This window comes from Anoplopoma fimbria, chromosome 18 (genome assembly GCF_027596085.1).
Source record: "Anoplopoma fimbria isolate UVic2021 breed Golden Eagle Sablefish chromosome 18, Afim_UVic_2022, whole genome shotgun sequence".
Taxonomy (NCBI): Eukaryota; Metazoa; Chordata; class Actinopteri; order Perciformes; family Anoplopomatidae; genus Anoplopoma; species Anoplopoma fimbria.
In genome coordinates, this window is record NC_072466.1 from 9,979,850 (window position 1) to 9,999,577 (window position 19,728).

Here is a 19,728-nt window from a genome sequence, read left to right on the forward strand (position 1 = left end):
TATGCCCACAGGGATCAGTGTGACTGTGCCACTGTTCTTCAGGGATGTGACATTTATAAAAAGCCATTCATAAAAAAAACCTCTGCTGTAACTTAACCTTTCAAGTGGGCCATCTTACATTCCATAACCATTTCATATTCAGCTGAAATAAAGAAAAAATGTTCAAAGCCAAAGGCATTCACTTAAAGGTCATAGAAGATGACATTCCTCTCAGGGCAGTTAGGTCTGTGATAAATATACCAGCCACTGAGCTTTTTCTAAACACGAGCACAGCTGCAATGCTTTTATGTGGATTTCATACACAGGCATTATTTAATGGATAGGTTGAGGTCCTTCGACCTGGCATGTGTGTCGTGTGCGTTTGCTCCATCTTCCCCTTTAACCTCTGAGCTATTCTGCAACTTTGAAGCACCGATTCCTGCTCACACGAGGCGGCTGATTTCAACCTCATGGTCTGAACTCACAGACTTCTGCTGGATGCGCAAGAGCACACGCTTGGTGCAGCGGTCCACACTGGCCGCCCACTTCCTGTCCGCCTCGCGGTCCTCCTCCAATAGACAACGGCGCTCAGCGCGGCTGAGGGTAACTGGGCGGACCAACTGGGCCCAGTTGAGGTGACCGTACAGGCTCCGCTCTACCACATAGGTGATGTTCAGCTCACTGACTGCCGTTCGACCTCGCAGCCTGCGGGAGGGGAACGCCCAGCCCCCTCCCCCACTTCCAAAACCTTTTGATTTGGCTACATCACAGCGGGCAGGGGAGGAGGGGGTGACAGACAGAGGGGAGATAGGGGTCTTGGAGTTGCGCGAGCGTTGGTACAGTAGGTGCTTGGTGGAGTAAGCGTAGTTGGGATCAGGTTTCCGGTGCGTCCAGCTGCCATGGTACCTATTGGCAGGTTGGGGTTTGGGGCTGCCTTGTGGACCGTCATCCAGAGAGATCAGTAGGCGGGACTGGGAAAGGGGTTTGGGGCGGGGTTTGGTGAGGCCATAGTAGGCGTAGAGAGCCTCGTTGTTACTTACCCCATGGGAGATGGAGCTCAGGGCCTTCCGCATCTCGCTGTCGGTTGTGGAGCGCGACAGCTTTCCTTCGTCGTCCAATCCACAGCCATCCAGCTCTGAGAAGGAGGAGCCACTACCTCCCACGACAGAGTTGGTGCCTCCCAGGCCCCCAGTGCTAACTGGGGTTCTCCTGGGGGGGCGGATAAGGCCGTGGGTACTGGAAGATTTGTTGAAGGTTTTGACCAGCTTGTGTCCGGACCAGGTGTCCAGGCTGCTGGAGGATGGGGAGTTGGTCAGACTGTCTGTGTCTCCATCCAGAGAGAGTTGATCCTGGGTGAGAGAGGGCAGGGAGATCTCCTGGGGCAAAGCTGGCCTCTTTAGGACCCCTGTATACAGAGCTGTGTTGTCCTCACAGGTGGGAGGTGTCCCCAGATTCAAGAAATCTAGAGAAGAAGACAGAAACCCCAGATAGTTGGTTACCCAAGAGGATTTAGACATCACATTCTGAGTAGTTCCATGACCGGTCTGTGGTTTTTCCAAACCACTGGCAACACATTCTTAAAGTCTGAGTATTAAGCAAAATGACAGACGAAGATGCAACACTCTGGCATTCAAAAAATAATTCCTACTTTTTAAACACACTAGTTATTCATTTCCAAAACTCTCGGTGGAAACACACATTTTTACTTTAGCTGAACTATAACTTAATTTTAGTAAGGACAAAAAGGTCAGATTTTTTATCATACAATTTTCACAAGCAATACAAGCATGATGCCTCAAACAGAGACCTTAATGAGGCCTTGAAAATACAAAATGTGAACATTAATTGGCTGATACAAACACATGTTGACAGATTTAAACTATGGCTGAACTGTAGGATAATCAAAAGGAACACATTTTCAGACAAAGCCTACAAACCTTCAGAGCCATGTTTCTTGCCGTCCTCCACCTTGATAAGCTTTTTCCTGACCCGGCGTGTGGAGTTTACCAGCTTGTGAAGCCGTTTGAACTTCACAGAGTCCTCTGATTGCTCATCATCTGACTGTTCACGAGACTGGTGGGAGAGAGAGAGAAAGAGGGAGGGATGATATAATATAAAGGGACTGAAAGGCAAACACTTCTGAATTAAATAACCTTTAAAAAAAAAAAAAAAAAAAAAAAAAAAAAAAAAGGTAAAGCAGGAGGTTCTTCTTCAGCGGAACATTCCACAATTCAAGTAAAACAGAAATGTACATTTTTGTTTGAATGTATTTGATACAACAAGTAGTGAGACAATAAAACACAAAACAATGACGCGGTTATAATGCGACAGATGGGATTATTGTTTAGGGCGGAGTCAAAGTTAGTGAGGTGAAACATGGAGGGTTGGAGGGATGGAGGCGTATCTCGTCATGTGAAGTTCATATTCATAGTTAACACAGAAAAAATGCACTGAAATAATGAACCAGACGAAACAGTAATTTGAAGAAATAAAATGGTACAACGGAATGGCACAATAGACAATAAATGGTTTAATTGATGTTATGTTTCTGCTCCATTGTAGGCTATTGCATTAGAATTCTGCACAGTGTAGTGGAAAAGAGACTGAATAATGAAGTCACAAACAGTTTCATCACCCACACAAACACCCCCAAACCCACACACACACACACACACACACACACACACACACACACACACACACACACACACACACACACACACACACACACACACACACACACACACACACACACACACACACACACACACACACACACACACACACACACACACACACACACGTTTCCCAAGCTGTACTTGTATGCATATGTGTGTGCGTAGCCTCACAAAGGTCTCTATGTAATGATGATGCTGATGAGCCAATCTTTGGACTAAAGATTGTCTGGCAGGAACTGCCATCATTAAGCTGGAACAACTTAACTTGTTTCTATTTGCCACTGGTTTCCACAGCAACACCAGCTCTCGTGTCGTGCACTGGCAGTTCCACTCTCTTGGTTGACTGCGTTGCTTGCAAAGGGACACACATGCATGCATCATACACACAAAACTAGACAGAGCAGGCCTGCAGGGCTCAGCTCACTGTCTTATAAAATGCAGTCTTCTCCTGCAGCTGTGAAGTTAACAAGGAAGAAACCACTTTTCTGCTGTTGTTGACCACAGGCCTGGCTCAGAGGCTGCTGACATACAGCAGGAAAGATGTTAATAAGTGTGGCTTGGTTGGCGCAAACAGATCTGACATTGACCACAAATCCTTGATGGCACCAAACCACCTTAGCAACATCATGATATTTTGATTCCTTCAGGCATGAGAGTGTTAGAAAAATACACTGTTGCCAAGTTGGAAAATGGAACAACATATTAATCAATGCAGCATCGTGCAAGTCCATTCAACCAAACCTACCTCCCTTTGCCTCTTTAAAAAGGTGCGTGATCAACTTTTACTTTTTTCATTTTTTTTTTCATATCAGCCAAGCAGACCAGAACTACATGGACATTCATTTGGCCTCTGACAAAACTGCATACGCTCTGAAAACCCATAAATCCACTCGCCCAGTTCTCTCAGACAATCCCTCAACCACACAATATTGGCTACAGCGGGGACTCCTTCAACTTTCCATTTGCTCTAGACAATGCTAGAGTGTATTAACATTAGAAAATGTAATGTAATAAGTCTGTGTCAGCCTTGTTAGAAAGACACCAAAGGCTGGATTGGTTTCTCTTAATAACTATTATTGAGAAGTGTCGCATATGAAGTCACTTTGTTATAAGTGAGGGTAACTATGTGCAGGACAACCTTAGTAATGTCATAGCTAACCCACATGAGTTGTGCTTCACCTTATGCGAAAGATGGAGAACACGACTAAGAGATTGTAAAGAGGCGACAATGATAAACAAGACCTGACCTAGTCTTAAGGAAAACCATCCATGCAAATGGCCACATTGGCAGGGGGAAAAGAAACAAGGAAGCCAAACACAGGAGGCCATGAATCAAGCAGGGCTGAAAGGGGGCCAACTAAAACAAGGTTAAAGCAACAATTCCACCACCACAATTGCCATTTCACTTCACAAATTACTTTGTGGATCGTTCCCATAACTTTGGAGATGCAGTTTAACTTAGAAAACTACAAACAAACATCCTCATGGTGCAAATCCAGAAATCTTTCTGACATCCTGCACCACAAAAACAGAAAAGACATAAAAGGAACAAATAAATGTCCCATAAAACTCACCACCTCATTTAAAACTGCAATGCACTGCTTTCTGTGTTAACATCCAACGGGTTAGCAAGAGCAGATCCCACAAGTCCATGATGCGCCGACCACATTCTTCCGCATGCACGATCCAAAATAATATCTGTGCCCGTGTGCAAATGCTGGCAGACACAGACGCAGCCTGTTAGTGAATTCAGTTCTGAGGAATGAGGGACAGTTTGGAAGTGCCGTGCCGCACAGCTAGCAGAGAAAAGGCGTGTTGTGCATGGAGAACAATCCCAGCGTTTGAGCCCCTCTGACCCTGCCGTGGCCCCCACATCGATAATGGCCAGCCCTGGAATGTGGGCTCCGATCGCCGGAGGAAGACAGACCGGGGAAAGACAGCATCAAAGAAGAAGGCACAGAGCGGCCAAAGATTGTACGCTGCAAACATGTCAGCTACAAGCATGAGCTGTACATTAACATGTCTGTATATAGAGGCGCACACAGACGTGCAAAACTTTTTGAATTTGGGGATGATCCAATTCCATTCTTGAAAGGGACGAGGGGGCAGTGTGCGACAACAACAGAGGTCCCAGCAGCGTAGGAATATATCCTAAAGGGGCCAATTTTGGAACTTGAGGGGGAACGCAGAACATCCTCTTTTCCCCGGCGGGGAGGGGGACTGAGTGAAAAGTCTTATTTTTTTCTCTCCCTTGTTTCCTCTTTGCCTCCAGCTCTTGTATTTGTTCACAGCCTCTAGAGCTGTTTTGTGTGTTCCTCCAACAATACTCCTTCAGTAACTCTTCCATCCTGTCCCCTGTCTGTGAAATCCCCAAATCCATCAACCTTCTTCCCACAGGAAGTGATTGTCTGGCAGCTGAGGGGAAACGTGAGGGCAAACATATGCACAATTTGCAAACCTACATCAAACAGCAAGACAGAACTTGAGCTGTGGTTAGTTATGGCATAATCAACCAATTTCTCATATGGAAGGAAATCATCAATCATTACGCAGAAGAAGAATTTAGTAAGGACCCTTGGTGATAAAACTATTTTGCCTTATTCCTTATTCATGGTTTTACTGATTCAGTTACAGTAAGTAATAGACATGTAGATCTGATCAATTACTGTGGCAGCTATGAATGTGCTATGAATTTGTAAAATTCAAGCACATCTTATTGAAGCATATTCATCAACTTCCAAAGAAATTGTGATTTTGGGAAAGCAACTCTATGCATGATCTATAGCTAAAGCTGTGGGAACGCTGTATGGTCAACCTTCCATTTACTTTAAAAGCAAGAACATGAAATGCAGATGCATTTAGCTGCATAAAGTGATTGAAGCTTAAATGCAAGAGACTGGTTTAAGAAAACATCTGCGCTGTTTAGTCAGGAATTAGTAGCACATTTCACAATAGCAAAAACACACATGTACAGGGAATTCTTTTCACAGTACTTTCCGGTAAAGAAAAGTGGGTCACTGTGTGAGACTGCATGCCATTCCCATAAGATGAAAGGAAAAAAAAACACATCAACACATGCAAACAGACAACGGAGAGAACTGATCGATTGTCAACAGATCTGACTGTCTGACTGTCTGAGCTCCAGCTGCTCCACGAGAATACTCAAGGGTTTGGAGGCCTTTTCTCCACGCACCGCAGCTGACTAAATCCCAGATAACAAGAGCTTACGATTTAGTGCGAGTCTCCACAATTACAAATGATTGATGGAGGCAGACCTGACCTGAATTTCCAAAAAGACAATTTCCTTGGCACTACAGCAGCCCATTTTGACTTTGTTGAGGACATATTTCAAATGCCCATGACAGGATGAGGATGAATAAATTATGAAAGAGGACTCTCAACATATTAAACATATTCTATTGTGACTGCCGATTCATGAGGGCAGCCTCAGAAAACCGAGTTAAGCTATGGGCCTAGACTCACACAGGTAACTCCCATAGTTATTAAGAAGCATATGACATGGTGGAGAGAATGTATGTGCAAAGGAGGATTTGCAGTCTGCCCAATGAAAGAAAAGCAGAGAGAGAAAGAGAGATAAAGGTAGAAGAAGGCAAGATACAAGTTGAGTGACGGTTGCTTATGCAATTGCATATAAAACTGTCCAGAATTAAAAATATTGAAAAGGGTAAAATCTAGAGGCAGATTGGTTTGAATTTCTATACATCAAGCCAGGAAAACTTGTTGATTTAGCGTATTTTGAATCTGAACAGACACACACACACACACCCATGCACACATGTGGAAAACAAAGGCCGTCAAACCTCCACAACCTCCTTGGCTGGAAAAATCAAACTTAAAGATGAAAGTGTGTAAAGAGGTAGAGTAAAAGGGGGGAGTTGGGATAAGGGGGTGGGTGTACTTACGTTGCAGTTTGAGGACTGGTTTAGATTGGATGCAGATCCCTCAGTCCACTCTGCAGTGTCAGTACTGCTGGACTGTCTGCTGCGCTCATACTCCTTCAGCTACGTGGAGAAGAAGAGTTTAGAGAGGCAGAGGAACAGGGCGGGGCCATCCACTCTCACCCAGCATGCTACTGTACATCTGTCCATGGGCTAACAACTGATAGGTGTCACCCGGGTGCATTCACAGTGCATGTGTACGGACCGACGGCCACACAGACAGAAGAGAAGGGCTCAACCAGTGATAAGTGGTACATTAATGAGGTGTTCTGTAAGCCGAGTTTGGTGATGGTTGTGCAAACAATCACTCAACTAAAAGCCTGTTATGTTTTATGCAAAGCATTAATCTATTCCAAGATATTTAGAGCCTTCTTCTCTGAGCGGTATACTTTTTTAGAACTGAAAGGTAGATTTAATTTACTTAGGTTTACAGTCATCTACATTCCTAGGCACATACTACCCATCACTACACTGACAATAATAGAAAACATTATGATGGTATTGATCAGTGGTTTACTGAACGCACGCAAGCACAACAAGAAGTTAAAAACGCTGATCATGGATTGGTTTAATGGAGTGTCAATCACTAGAGCGAGAGGCTGGGATCAAGCTTGGTATTGGCCTAAAGAAAATAAAGGTTCTGAGAAAAAAAAAAAAATCGGAAGAAGATATTTAACAAGTTGCTTTGTGGGGAGCAATCCAATGCTCAAATGCCGTCGGACAGTCATGCTACCCATGGGAAAGGCATTACAGAAGGGGATTGACAGGAAGGGAGATAAAGGAAGAAGAAGGCACATTGAAAGAACAATAACCGGAAATTGATTCAAAAAGAAATGTAAGGAAACTTAAAGGAAAGCCAAGTAATTATCCACCATGTCCACCTAGAGAGAGAAACCACAAGGCACCATAGCACCCCCCCCCAACAGATGGGGCTGTTGAGTTACTGTGACCGTCAACCTCGCAATTATGAACTGAACAACACACCCACACACACTCCAAGAGCTCACACCCGAAAGTCCCCAGACTCCAGAACATCTGGATACACCAATGGTCTGGAGTTTGTGTGTGTGTGTGTGTGTGTGTGTGTGTGTGTGTGTGTGTGTGTGTGTGTGTGTGTGTGTGTGTGTGTGTGTGTGTGTGTGTGTGTGTGTAAAGAGGACAATGCAAGGTTAAAATGTGGGGCCTCGCACATGTTAGTAAGAGTGAGTCGTTTTAGTAAGCCAGAGCTATGATGGGAATATGGAGCAGAAGGGAGGGAGGGCTGGGATCCAGGGGGAGGCAAGAGGATCTAGGGAGCCTAAGAACCAGCACTACTAAAGGAAGGGGGTCGAGTGAGGGTGGGGTGGGGAGGGGGGGACGTGATGCAGGAAGTCAGTGGAGCTTCCTACCCGGGCAAGAGCTTCTTCAACGGTGATCATCTTCTCTTTCACCATCATCATGAGTTGGATTCGCTCCTCATCGCTCATGGTGATCTCACTAGCCACATAGCCTATGTCTTCTCCTGAAAGGGGGATAAGGGAAAAAAACGAAGAGAATAAAAAAGGTCAAATATGATGTCAGTAGATTATTCAGTACAGTAGATTTGAAAAGTAAAGCCACACAAACCTTTGGATGCCTGTCTCATGACGGGTTTGTGCTGAGACTTGCGGAAGTTCTGCCAAAAAGATTTGTTCTTCTTCTTGTTGTCCCATTTACCTAAAAAGGAAGGCAAGTTTAATATTCAGGTTGTAAATATCTGCCTCGGTATAGACCATCCTTCCATTTTATAAAACAAACAACATATTATCCTTGCGCAAATATGTCTGTCTTGCAATTCTTATCTTTCGGATTCACTCCAAGGATCAATACATTTTAAGCTTAATCTTAAACATATTAAGACGGTAGAAGACAAATGCATCTCAATTTACCTCCAGATCCTTCTTCAGAGCTAGATTTGTGCAGGGACATTCTGTAAAAAAAGAAAGAACACTACATTAGAAAAATGCATCTTACTTCTACTTACTCTCAAACCAACTCAAAGTCTCCAGTCTCTGTCAACCACAGTGCTTCAAAACACCAACTGTGTTTATGAGTGTTCATTTCTGGCAAACGAGGGCTGCAGTTCTGTCTGTTCACCACTTGGGGTCAGTGGTGGTACTTAAGTGAGAGCAAAGCCAGGTTCCTTAGGCTTGAGAGGGAGAAGGTGGAGGAGAGGAGAGGGTGTAGAAAATGACACCCCTGTTGCAAAAACAAGAGGGTCAGATGAAGATGGTGGTACTACAAAGTGTTTAAGAAGCAGTGAAGAACGAAGGAAGGTCAACAAGATGAAGAAAAAAAAGACATGGGCAAGCATGTGAAAGGGAAGAGGGAATGCAGTTATAGAAATGAGGAAGAGAGGAACAGAAGGAGAGAGAAGAAGAGGAGGAGGAGGAAAACCCACAGGGCAGACTCAGCCTGTTTGTATTTCCACTTCCCTCCGCAGGCGAGACAGTCACGAGGAAGACAGAGGGAAGAGAGGGCATAAGAGAAGGAGAGACGGAAAAGTCAAGATGTGTCCATAAACCTTTCTAAATACGCGTACTAACGGGGAGAAAACAACAACTCAAAAGCCCCCTGTGACACATGGACTGCACTCAGCTCCCAATCAAAAAGTCATGTATGAGCAGTCTTGCCAAATGTTCCAGCAATTTCAGTGGCATGTGAGGCTGCGGCCGACTCTCTCTTGTTCTCGAGGAGACGAGAAACCACATCAATGGCAGTCTATTTCTCTAGACTTTATATTAAAAAAGTGATTAAAAGAAAAGTAGCTGCTGAAAACTTCACAGAGGAAGAGACTTTTTGTTTTTGAGAATGAGCTAAGTGGGTACGGAGGGAGTGATCCTTCAGGGCGGATTATGTGTGAGGATAACGCCCAACAGGTATGTGTGTGCGTGTGTGCGTGTGTGTGTGTGTGTGTGTGTGTGTGTGTGTGTGTGTGTGTGTGTGTGTGTGTGTGTGTGTGTGTGTGTGTGTGTGATAGGGACTTGTGGTGGCAGCACACAGTAAGCTTTTCTGTTCTTTCAATTAAAAGGAAATAAATCATAGGGGGGAAAGGACAGATTAAAAAAAACAACAGATTTATCCAGGTGAGACTCTCAGAGACCGGTTCAGTAAATCTCTCTACTAAAAGGCAGAACCGTCTCACTCTCTTAAACTATCACCATTCAACACTCCCCCTTTATGATCGGAGCCCGGTGCACACGGGGACACAGCTGCTGAGCCATGCAGAGAGACAGGTGGCTGCCAGCGAAGCAACGGGAAAGTGTGTGACAGGATCAAAACAAGATGAACAGGTCACTTCCCTCTCTTATGGCTGCTGTGTGTGTGTGTGTGTGTGTGTGTGTGTGTGTGTGTGTGTGTGTGTGTGTGTGTGTGTGTGTGTGTGTGTGTGTGTGTGTGTGTTCATATGTTTGTTCAGACATGGCAACCCTCTCTTGGTGCAATGGGAAATCTTCACGTGGCTTAAAGCCCGGCTGCTATGGCAACATAATGAGATGCTAATTGAATGGAGGCCTGTATGGTTTGCCCCACTGTTCACACCCCCCCCCTCCTCTCCGATAGGCTAGGGCCAAAGCTAATGCTAATAGAACGGACTCAATAGAAGCTTTTCTGTGGCAGCGATGCAAACCCCCCCCTCCATGCTCTATAAATTACCCCCCCCGTGCAGCGCACACATGCACATACACACATCCAGATGCTCAAAAGCCTGAATGTCTTTCAAAGAGGGTGTCAGTCCAGGCATTGTGTGGCTAGGCAACTTAATTGGTTTAACCTTAAATCTTTGGCATGCCTTTCTGTTTCAATTCCGTTCTTTGCATTGAGTAGGGCACATTTAACAGCTTTCTTATCGCATTAGCATAAGAGACCAACTTTCTATTTTCCCACATAATGTGTAAGTACAGCATCTTTACTTTGGCTGAACCTATGTAGGATAGGCGAGAGTCCATTTTCACGACACCTCTGCATAGTGAAAATGTGAGCTTATGTCATTGGAGTCATGGCAAGTTCGGTCAGTGAACATGATATGTCTAACCGCGTTGACCCCATTGAAATGATCCTGTGAGTGCTGTCTATGTCATAGCATGAGACTCCACCTCTGTGTGTTAAAGCTGTAGATGTGTTTAATACATTCAGTGAATATGTGCTAGTTGCACAAGCATACGAGATATGATTTCAACATCGTGAAAAAAAAAAAAAAAAAAAAAGGATGGCTGAGTAAGTTACGGTGCGTAGGGAGACATCATATGATGCAGAATGAATCAAAGGTTTAGCATCCTGTGTTACAGAGCTGCTGTACAGGAAAGATGATAAACCAGCAGTGTGAACTCAGTGTTAATCACATTGTTGCACACATGTATGTGTGTATGGTGAGTGTGTGACTACAGGACTGGCCACCTGGACCAAGATGATCTCCGGTGTTCTGGTAGAGACAATGAAAGGCAGCGACCCTGTGTGACAGTGGCAGTGTCCACAGGAAGAGCAGAGGGGTGTAATCTGTGGGGGTCATGAAAAGCGTCAGAGGTCACATGGAAGGGGAAGACAGAACATCACATGAAAGGGAAGTAGAAAATCATTCAAATGAAACCCTCACAATTAAAAAACTGAACGTCTTTGTGCTAAGGAATGTATTTCCCTTCCTCCTGTGTCCTTTGCTTCACTCTCACAAGCAAGTAACAGTTCCATGAGTGCTACCCACAAGGGGTAAATGCGCTGACAAGGTACTGTAGTTTTCCAACATGGTACTGTTGCTCTAAACTGATTCTTCACATGGCACGGCTTACCATTTTCCATCTGATTATTAGTTGCATAAGCTGGGCTTCTAGTATCTCAACAGCCACCTTACAAAACCTGTGAGAGCCAATAATCAACATGCGTCCGTGCACATGTATGCTTTCATCAAGCTCCATTTACCTCTGCTGTTAACTTCTCTGATAAGCTTGCTGCTGCCCCCCCGCAACAATACCCTCCAATCAATCACCCCTCAAAACAGGAAGTCCCCAGCTTGAACCCCTGCAGCCGTCTGAGAGCGCTCTGTCATCGCCACTTGCATACCAGGCATTATGGCAGCAGTACCCACGTCCTGCCAACAAAGTGACAAGGAGACACATATATAGAGGGTTGGCACAGCCCAAGCTGAAGTCTGGGTAATCTCCTCTACGTGCTATTGTCCTGCAGCGAGGCGATGATGGGGGTATCCGTGTCTGTGCGTGTGAGGCTGCAAGGAACGTGACGTGAGGAACGGAGGGGGCTTGTCTATCACTTTGCCTGCACGTGATAAATCACTCTACCTGAAACCTATTCACCACAGTGGAAAGTGGACAATAGGCAATTTAAGAGAGGACAGAGCAGGGGTGAGTCAGGGGAGAGGAGCTGGAAGAGAGGGATAGATTACAAAATTAAAAATTCTGAGGCTTTGGATGGGGGACACTTTGCCCTTGAGCATAAAGAAATAAAGATTAGTTAGATAAAGATAAATAAAAAAAGTTCTTGCTAGACAACTATGACAGCATAAATGGAGGTTGGGGGTTTGTAGTAAGATGAAAGAGTGGAAATGACAGAGGTGAAGAGACAGGTGAATGTGGAGCAGGCAGATTCATAAGAGGTTAATTGAAGACTCAAAGTTAGACACGGTCTGAATCTTTATGAGAAAAGGGTTGTGAGGCACAGAGGAGAGAGAGAAACCAGACTGACAGGAAGAAGTTAGAGGCTCTTTCTTGGACTTTCTCGAACAGCAAGGAGACGTCATTCGAAATTTAACATCTGGTTCTCATCATCCTCAGCATTTGTCTGCTCAACATATACAGCCATGGGAGAAGAGATCATGTCTGTGGTATGCGTTTCCTCTGCCGCACGTGGTCGTCACGTGAACATGACAATTCCACTGGGGGTCACCAGGAGGCGATGGTCAAAAAACAAAAAAAATAGAGATAAAAGAGATCATTTCTGAGGCACAGTAAGATTTATTTAACTTTTGGCCCTGGCAAAAATGCCCCTGGGGTTTGACTGGGGCTCCAAATTCATGCACTAATCTATCCGTCCCCTTGTCTCCCCTTAATCTCTTCATTAAATGTAATGGGGATGTTTCTGGTCACCACCAATGGGCAATCTATTCTGTATTGAAATCACCATTAGTCATCTTGTTGTGAAGATATTCCTAAGCTCTGGTTTGGTTTAAAAGAGATCAAACAAAAACCCAGTGCCTTTAGATGTGTGTCACTGCAGTTAATTAATCCTGTTGGACAGCGGAGCATTTAGAGAGCTGTTTTGTGGACCAACTTGGAGTGCTTTAAATACGTATAACAGTATAAAACAGTGATCTCATGGTGGGCAATGATGGAAGAATTTAAAACCCACAAAGTACAGCGGTGCGCAATAATGACACATACACTTTGTGCTACAGGAACAAGTGAAAAGGAACCCCACCCAAACCCAGTTCCATCCTGCTCTTTCGTTCACACTCCTTTAGTGTAATCATTTGGCCATTGCCCTCTCGGCCCCCTCCCCTCTCCCCTGCTGGACACAAAGGCAGGAAGGAAGCATGGACGGCCAGAGAACAGAGAATGGCTGCTATACTGAGTAGGTCAGCCGGAGGAAGCAGTCAGTGGTTTTCCTTCAACCACAGCAGGGATGTGACTGAGGGAGCTTAGGAGAACGACTACGGTTCAGATATGTGATGTCTATGAATGTCGATGGTAGATTTCCTTTATACTCACCTAAAGACGATCATTATCATATTAATTAGGCAATGTTTGTTATTATATAGGGATTTATTTAATCATTATAAGCATTTAAATGTTTGGGAAGACACTCATGTATGTTCAACTAAATCGACAACCCAGGTCAGCCATAGCTGAACAACCACCACACTCAGTTGAAGTTTTCCACCCGAGGAGCTGACCTCTACACCCCATGTCAGACACCTTCTGTCCAAGCTGTCATAAAAGAGATCGGTGGAGCTCAGATGGAGGTGCGTGCATTTCCACTTGGCTCTCCATCTTAAGCCGAGGACATGCAGAAAGGTGTATATCTATAATTATGTGTGCAGGCATGTACTGTTTGATGCGATCCAGACACAGGCTGCGCTGCACATTGTTTTGACATGCAACAGACACACATTTCAATTTAAGCGTGTTTCATGGTTCCACGCCGGCTCCGCTCGATGTGAAATTGATTGAATGGGGGGGAGGAAAAAAAACGTACTTTCTGTCTGTTTCTGGAGTGGACACCTCACTGCTGAAGCCTAATGATTCCTGAGGACAGACAGAGAGAGAGAGGGAGAGAGAGAGAGAGAGAGAGAGAGAGAGAGAGAGAGAGAGAGAGAGAGAGACAGGTGTCAGATTCAATTTACATTACATTACATTACAGTCATTTAGCAGAATCCAAAGCGACTTTGTATTCAACATAGGTATTCAGTTTGGGTAAAAGTGCACATCGTGTCTCCGCCTACCTGGATCTCTGAACGGAGCTGCAGGGATGTGCTGCTTGGATCTTGTTTCTCCTAAAAAAAAGGCAAGAGAGAGAAGAAAGAAGGTGAAACGTCAGTGTCAGAGGACAATCACGTAATAACATACGAACTGTTATATGATCTGTATGAGGAGGAGAAAGGTCAGTTGACAACAGAAACAGTGGATGGCCTGTTAAACAATGCCCTCATGTGGGAAGAACTGTTGTGGTCAGGTTCATGTCGACACACCTGCATGCCAGTGAAAACAAACAGGAACACGTGTGCGCACATCCCAACAACACACCCACTGACGGCTCGACAAGTCAAGGCTTGCTTCGGGTAAACCTGCAATACTTGTTCTGGTTGTTAATGAATACCACTGGGCGGTGGTGTAGTGAAGTATTGGCTTTCCTAGCAGAACAATATATCTCAAAAGCATCGACGTAACTTGGCTACATGAATTCCATGGTGTGATTACATGACGTTAGTGGGCACCTCCCTCCACACGAGACAACAGCTGCTGGGTTTCCTTAAATATTACATGTTGTACCAAATAAAATGGCGGCAGACAAGAGAGCGAACTGTCTTGTATAGAAAAGAGATAACCAGACTTTGACAATGGATTTAAAAGAGACAAACTACACACAAAATGTTTTAACCTCTTTTTACTTATAAACCGTTGCTGAGCTTCTCCAGCCCATAATGTCTACTAAGGTTGTTTTCACTGTTACACGGGGCTGGTGCTTGCATATGTCTAAAACAGGTGTCATCATGGAAAATCAATATACAGATGTGGCTCAAACCAAATGCTTCTACAGGCAGACGTAGGGGCTGCACAATCACAACAGGTCTGTAACTTCAATTTAAACCTGCTGCATGTGATTATTTAAAGCCAATGAATGGCCTTGAGGGATTTGGTCAAGCGCATAGTTTTCTTGGTTGTGTGGTTTTGAACTCTCATGGAGGAGATTACCTAACTCCCTGTACTCACACTCGCCCAGGTCTACCACGCTTTTCTCGAGCTGTGGAATATTAAACATCACAGGAACAGATGGGGTTGAACTTTGCTCAAGGGTGGTGACCAGATTAAAAAAAAATGTGGAGCACGGATTTAAAAAGGCCTGCATCTCTTGCCCTTGAGGTTATCATCATGTCAACATTGTTCATTTTTAGTGGACATTTTCTTGCTGGTTGCATAATAAGAAATATGTGACTTTACTCTCAATGTGCCTTTAATCCTCTTGGCATGAGCTGTGAGGGTAGGCCATATTACTTCCAGCTCCATGCTGAGATACCATGATGAGGCTAAATAAGAGCACATAAAAACTGAAAGATATTTGTGAAAATAATAATGCATACATGTGGAAAGCTTGATTTTTTTTAAGCAGACTATAAATGGCATGGGAATAAGCTTACAGAGGAAGTTGTTCAACGAGATGATTTAGTCAAAAGTTATATAACGGACAGCTCTTTGTGATGACCTCTTCGCTTTCATTTATTTTGGGCGATTTTTTTGAGGAAGTGTCAACAGCGCGGTATTGCTGAAATCCATCAGTTCCCAGTGTGAAGAGAAAACAAAACCAATTTCAACTGTCCATTTCTGCTTTTGAATATAATATGACTAGTTATTCAGCTTGGCAGCCAAGTAGGTTGAGTAAGTAGAAAGCAAGCTGAGGGCTGCTACCTGCCGCCACAGAGAAAAGACTGATTGAATATGGAGTTTCCCCGAATGGAGAGCAAGAACAGGAAATGAGCCGTTTCTGAGAAATATGCACCATTCTCTATCTCCACACCCAGATATTAGACTTGCAGGATAACAGTCACAGGAGGCTGAATCGAGAACACTTCCTACACCTGGTCTGTCATGCTTCCTAATCAGTGACCTTTAGTTTGACCTTCTCTGACTGGGCTTTGAGCAAGGGGGTACAATCCTGCCACACCCTCAACCTCTAAGCATGAGTCAGTGAGTGGCTAATAGTTAAAAGGACTTGAAGTGACATAATCTCCTTTAAGGAGCTCTCGAAGAGCATGTAGCCTGGAGGTCATAAGAGTAGGAGACCTAAATTGCTGAGGTGGCTAAAAGCCTCAGAATTTGCCTGAACCCTACACTTATCCGGACAGTAATCAACTGAAGGCGAGACGGTCTGGCTGGCTTAACTTAACAACACATAGCACATCCAGCTCGCCTAGTCTTATTTTCCTCGTTTATCTATTTGTCTGGTACAGTGATCAAGCAGACAGAAACATCGGTCCGGATGTTTCTTTGGAAAGTAAATCAAGTTTTGTAGGAAAAGCTCTGAAACAATTCCCCCGGGAGTACGGTGAGTCCCATAAGTCATAGAGCAGGTACCTGTCTAAGGTCATAAAACCCTCAGCTACCAGACTTTCAGACGTATAGAGTTTTGTCTCATTTGCATCGCGAGCATAGGTGAAATCTGGGACCCAACGAAATGATTTTCTTTCTTACAGAGGGAGAGCTTATGTTGGGCAAAGAAACAACACATACATCCCTTAAACAAGCACAGCTTTGGCAGCCAACTCTGTTAAAACAACTGCATGGTACAGAATAATGTCGGTGTACTTAGAAAAACCCACATAAAGAAGGAACAAGGTGTGTGGTCGCATGCACACGAGTCACAAATTATCTCAAAAAAAAAAAAAAGGTAGCGGCGGATTGCTTTTGCCATCAGATCCTCTCTGATTGCTTCTCCGGACTGCAGTGACAGAAAAGATATGCCAGTCCGGCCGATGGATAACTACAGGCACCGTGTCCACTGGTTGTAAAGATAATTTGAAATTAAACCGCCACACTGTCAGCTCACTGCCTCGCACACACGCCACACATGGATACACATTTAAAAAACATACGCAGCCAGACACAAACCCTGACAAAGCCACATACATGCCACCACACACACAGACACACACACACACACACACACACACACACACACACACACACACACACACACACACACACACACAGACACACACACAGACACACACACAGACAGACACACACACACACACATACACACACACTCGCTCTCTCACTCTCTCAACTCGCCTCCACTTCCACAGACAGAGCTCCTAAGAGACAGAGACACAAAGCAGCTCTCTGTTCCTCCTGCTACTCCTCAGCTTCCCTTTACTCCTTCTCTGTGCGTGCCATCTCTGACAAGGAAGGAGTGGGTGAGGTGGGCGAAAAAACTGAGGAGCAGATCAGAAAAAAACAAACAAAACCTGCATCCCGATTGCCTTTAACTGCAGATCTGTGAGATTCATTTTTAACAGAAATGAACGGGGTGAGAAGGGTTTCTGGCAGACCTGTGAATCGAAGAAGCAAAAATTGAACGGGGAAAGAGTTGCCAGCGAAACTTGCGCAGATTGTAAAAGAGAATATCAAATTGATTCAGTTGAAACTTAGATCTCACAACACACTCCCTGAGGGAGCATGCTATCCTTTACTTGAACTCACCAGCATCAGCCTGAGATACTGCCCTACTTACCGTGAATTGACACGATGCGTGTGAATGTGAATGTGCATGTGTTTTCCCACCAAGATCGCCATAGGGTTGTTTGTGCACAATTCACTCTGTGTGTGTGTGTGTGTGTGTGTGTGTGTGTACATGCATGTGTGATGCGAACGAAAGACCCTAACTGATTAAGCATGACTGAAATGAGTTAAGATAAAAGAGAGAGAAAGCAGTAAGGGAGCGTACGAGGAAGAGCTCCGGCTAATGAGGATCACTATGTCTGCAGACAGGGGATCTAGCATTTCCATCATTAACCCAGAAACTATCGTTAAACACTGCTCTGCTACAGCAGCACCAGACTCTGTATATAGGAGGGAGAGCGCAGCAATACAGATGAGCGCTAAATAGCAGCACTTTAGTTCAACCCGACTGCAAAGCCCACCAAAGGCCCCAGCTCCCACCGTGGAGCTCCTGCCAACCTCAGAGGCAAAACTAGAGAGACCAGGTGGCATAGTTGAGGTTTGCCAACTGGCATGGTTGGGTAAACCTGGGTGGGCGAGAATTTCTAGGTAGGACTGCGCATGTGGACGGACGACCACCAATTGGAAAGCTGGTTAGCTGTGGGACCAGTACGGCACAATGAAAGCCTGCGGAACAGGATTTAGATTTGGAAGATCTACACAAACTCATGACTGAACAACATACCCCCAGATGCAGGAAATACATTTTCACCGTTGGCAGTTTGTGCCACCTCTGAGCTGCTGCACACTCAGTGACACCTCTGGAGAGTGTATTTTCGTGCGTGCATACTTGCAGTACAGGCATGTCTGCTTCTACACTGAGGAGCATTCCTAAGCCAAGAGGATCATCATTGTTTTGCCATTTCAAGACAAATACCAGAGTAATTATAAATTCCGATTACAGTCTCATGATTCCAGTCCTGAAATCATAGAAAGAATTACAAATATACCACTTGCTTTCCACGAGGGTTATGGAAATAATGGAGCTAGGCCAACATCATTTGAAAGTAATCTTACAGCAACAAAGGCTGCAGTTGGGGTTGCTGCGTTTCTAAGCCAAAGGCCTGAAGGTAGAAAGGACAAATAAGCAGCAGAATTTGCGACAGTTTGTCTTTCTTCCGCACTGTAGTTTTAACCCGGCTGAACTGACCCACTTTGACGACTGAACTTCACAAAGGCCTCATGGCAAAACAAAACAAGTCAGTACTAGAGTCTTGACCCCCATCTGTCAAGTTGCTCAGCTAGAAAATCATTACAGAGCATTCCGGAGGCAAGCAGATCAATCTGACACCAGCTGAGGCGTTTTTGTGTCAGAAGAGTTGAAATTATGAAGTCAACAGTGAGACCAACATATGAAGGAGGTCAAAGCATCAAAGGGGTTTAATCTTCAAGGCCTGCTTGTTTATCCACCACTTTATAACTACTCTCAAGGATATTACCACAGATAGTGTTGCAATTTCTCATTATGGTTTACAGCATGTAGAAATGTGTTTACAACGCAACCACAAATTCCAAAATGATCCATCGTGATTTATACTTGATGTACAATATGTGTTTCCTTGCTGTGGTTTAAGAGATATGCTAATATCTAGTTAGATTTTTTGTTCTGTCGGCTATACACGATTATCCACCCGAGTGACCATTCTCCACATCCCATGTTTTGACCTTCAGTAGCAACTACAGTGAAATATAGCAAGACAATCAAAAAAGTATCTGATAAAAAGTCTTTGTTTTCATAGATTTATTTATTGATCAAATTTGAAAAATTCTCTTCCTGTACTGGTGCGAGTGAAGTATTGACTGGCATGTGGCGATTTTAGAGATGTCATTTTTTGACTGACACGTTAACCACAGGCAGAGCAAAATAAAATGGTGCTTCAGGGTGAAAAGAGTATAACAGTATAATAACACATCCCAAACCCATATTTAAAAGACAAATAGCTTATCTTGAAAAAGGAGCATTCCTACTAAAGTCTAAAGACCAAGAATATGAGCTGAAAAACACAGAGCAAAAACATCTCATCTCTGCAACTGGAGCCTGAAAATTAAATCAAATGCAAGTAAACACTGACTTAGGTGGAAGAGGCAAAAAACTTTAAAATTTAAATTTAACTTATTTAATAGTTATTACATATACAGCAAATACACTAGCAA

General features: G+C 44.2%; 1 protein-coding gene across 3 annotated transcripts in view; it reads right to left on the reverse strand.

Moving 5' to 3' along the window:
• sash1a (SAM and SH3 domain containing 1a) overlaps positions 1 to 19,728 on the reverse strand; it is a 48,617-nt gene that overhangs the window by 16,724 nt on the left and 12,165 nt on the right. For 2 of the 3 annotated variants that reach the window (XM_054618344.1, XM_054618346.1), the window contains exons 3-10: positions 14,082 to 14,132; positions 13,835 to 13,884; positions 8,524 to 8,564; positions 8,222 to 8,311; positions 8,005 to 8,117; positions 6,581 to 6,679; positions 1,917 to 2,052; positions 1,020 to 1,441 (exon numbers count right to left, since the gene is read on the reverse strand). In XM_054618344.1, coding sequence (XP_054474319.1) covers positions 1,020 to 1,441; positions 1,917 to 2,052; positions 6,581 to 6,679; positions 8,005 to 8,117; positions 8,222 to 8,311; positions 8,524 to 8,564; positions 13,835 to 13,884; positions 14,082 to 14,132 — 1,002 coding nt within the window. The remainder of the gene's footprint in view (positions 1 to 1,019; positions 1,442 to 1,916; positions 2,053 to 6,580; positions 6,680 to 8,004; positions 8,118 to 8,221; positions 8,312 to 8,523; positions 8,565 to 13,834; positions 13,885 to 14,081; positions 14,133 to 19,728) is intronic. The other variant, XM_054618345.1, reaches the window with a different exon arrangement.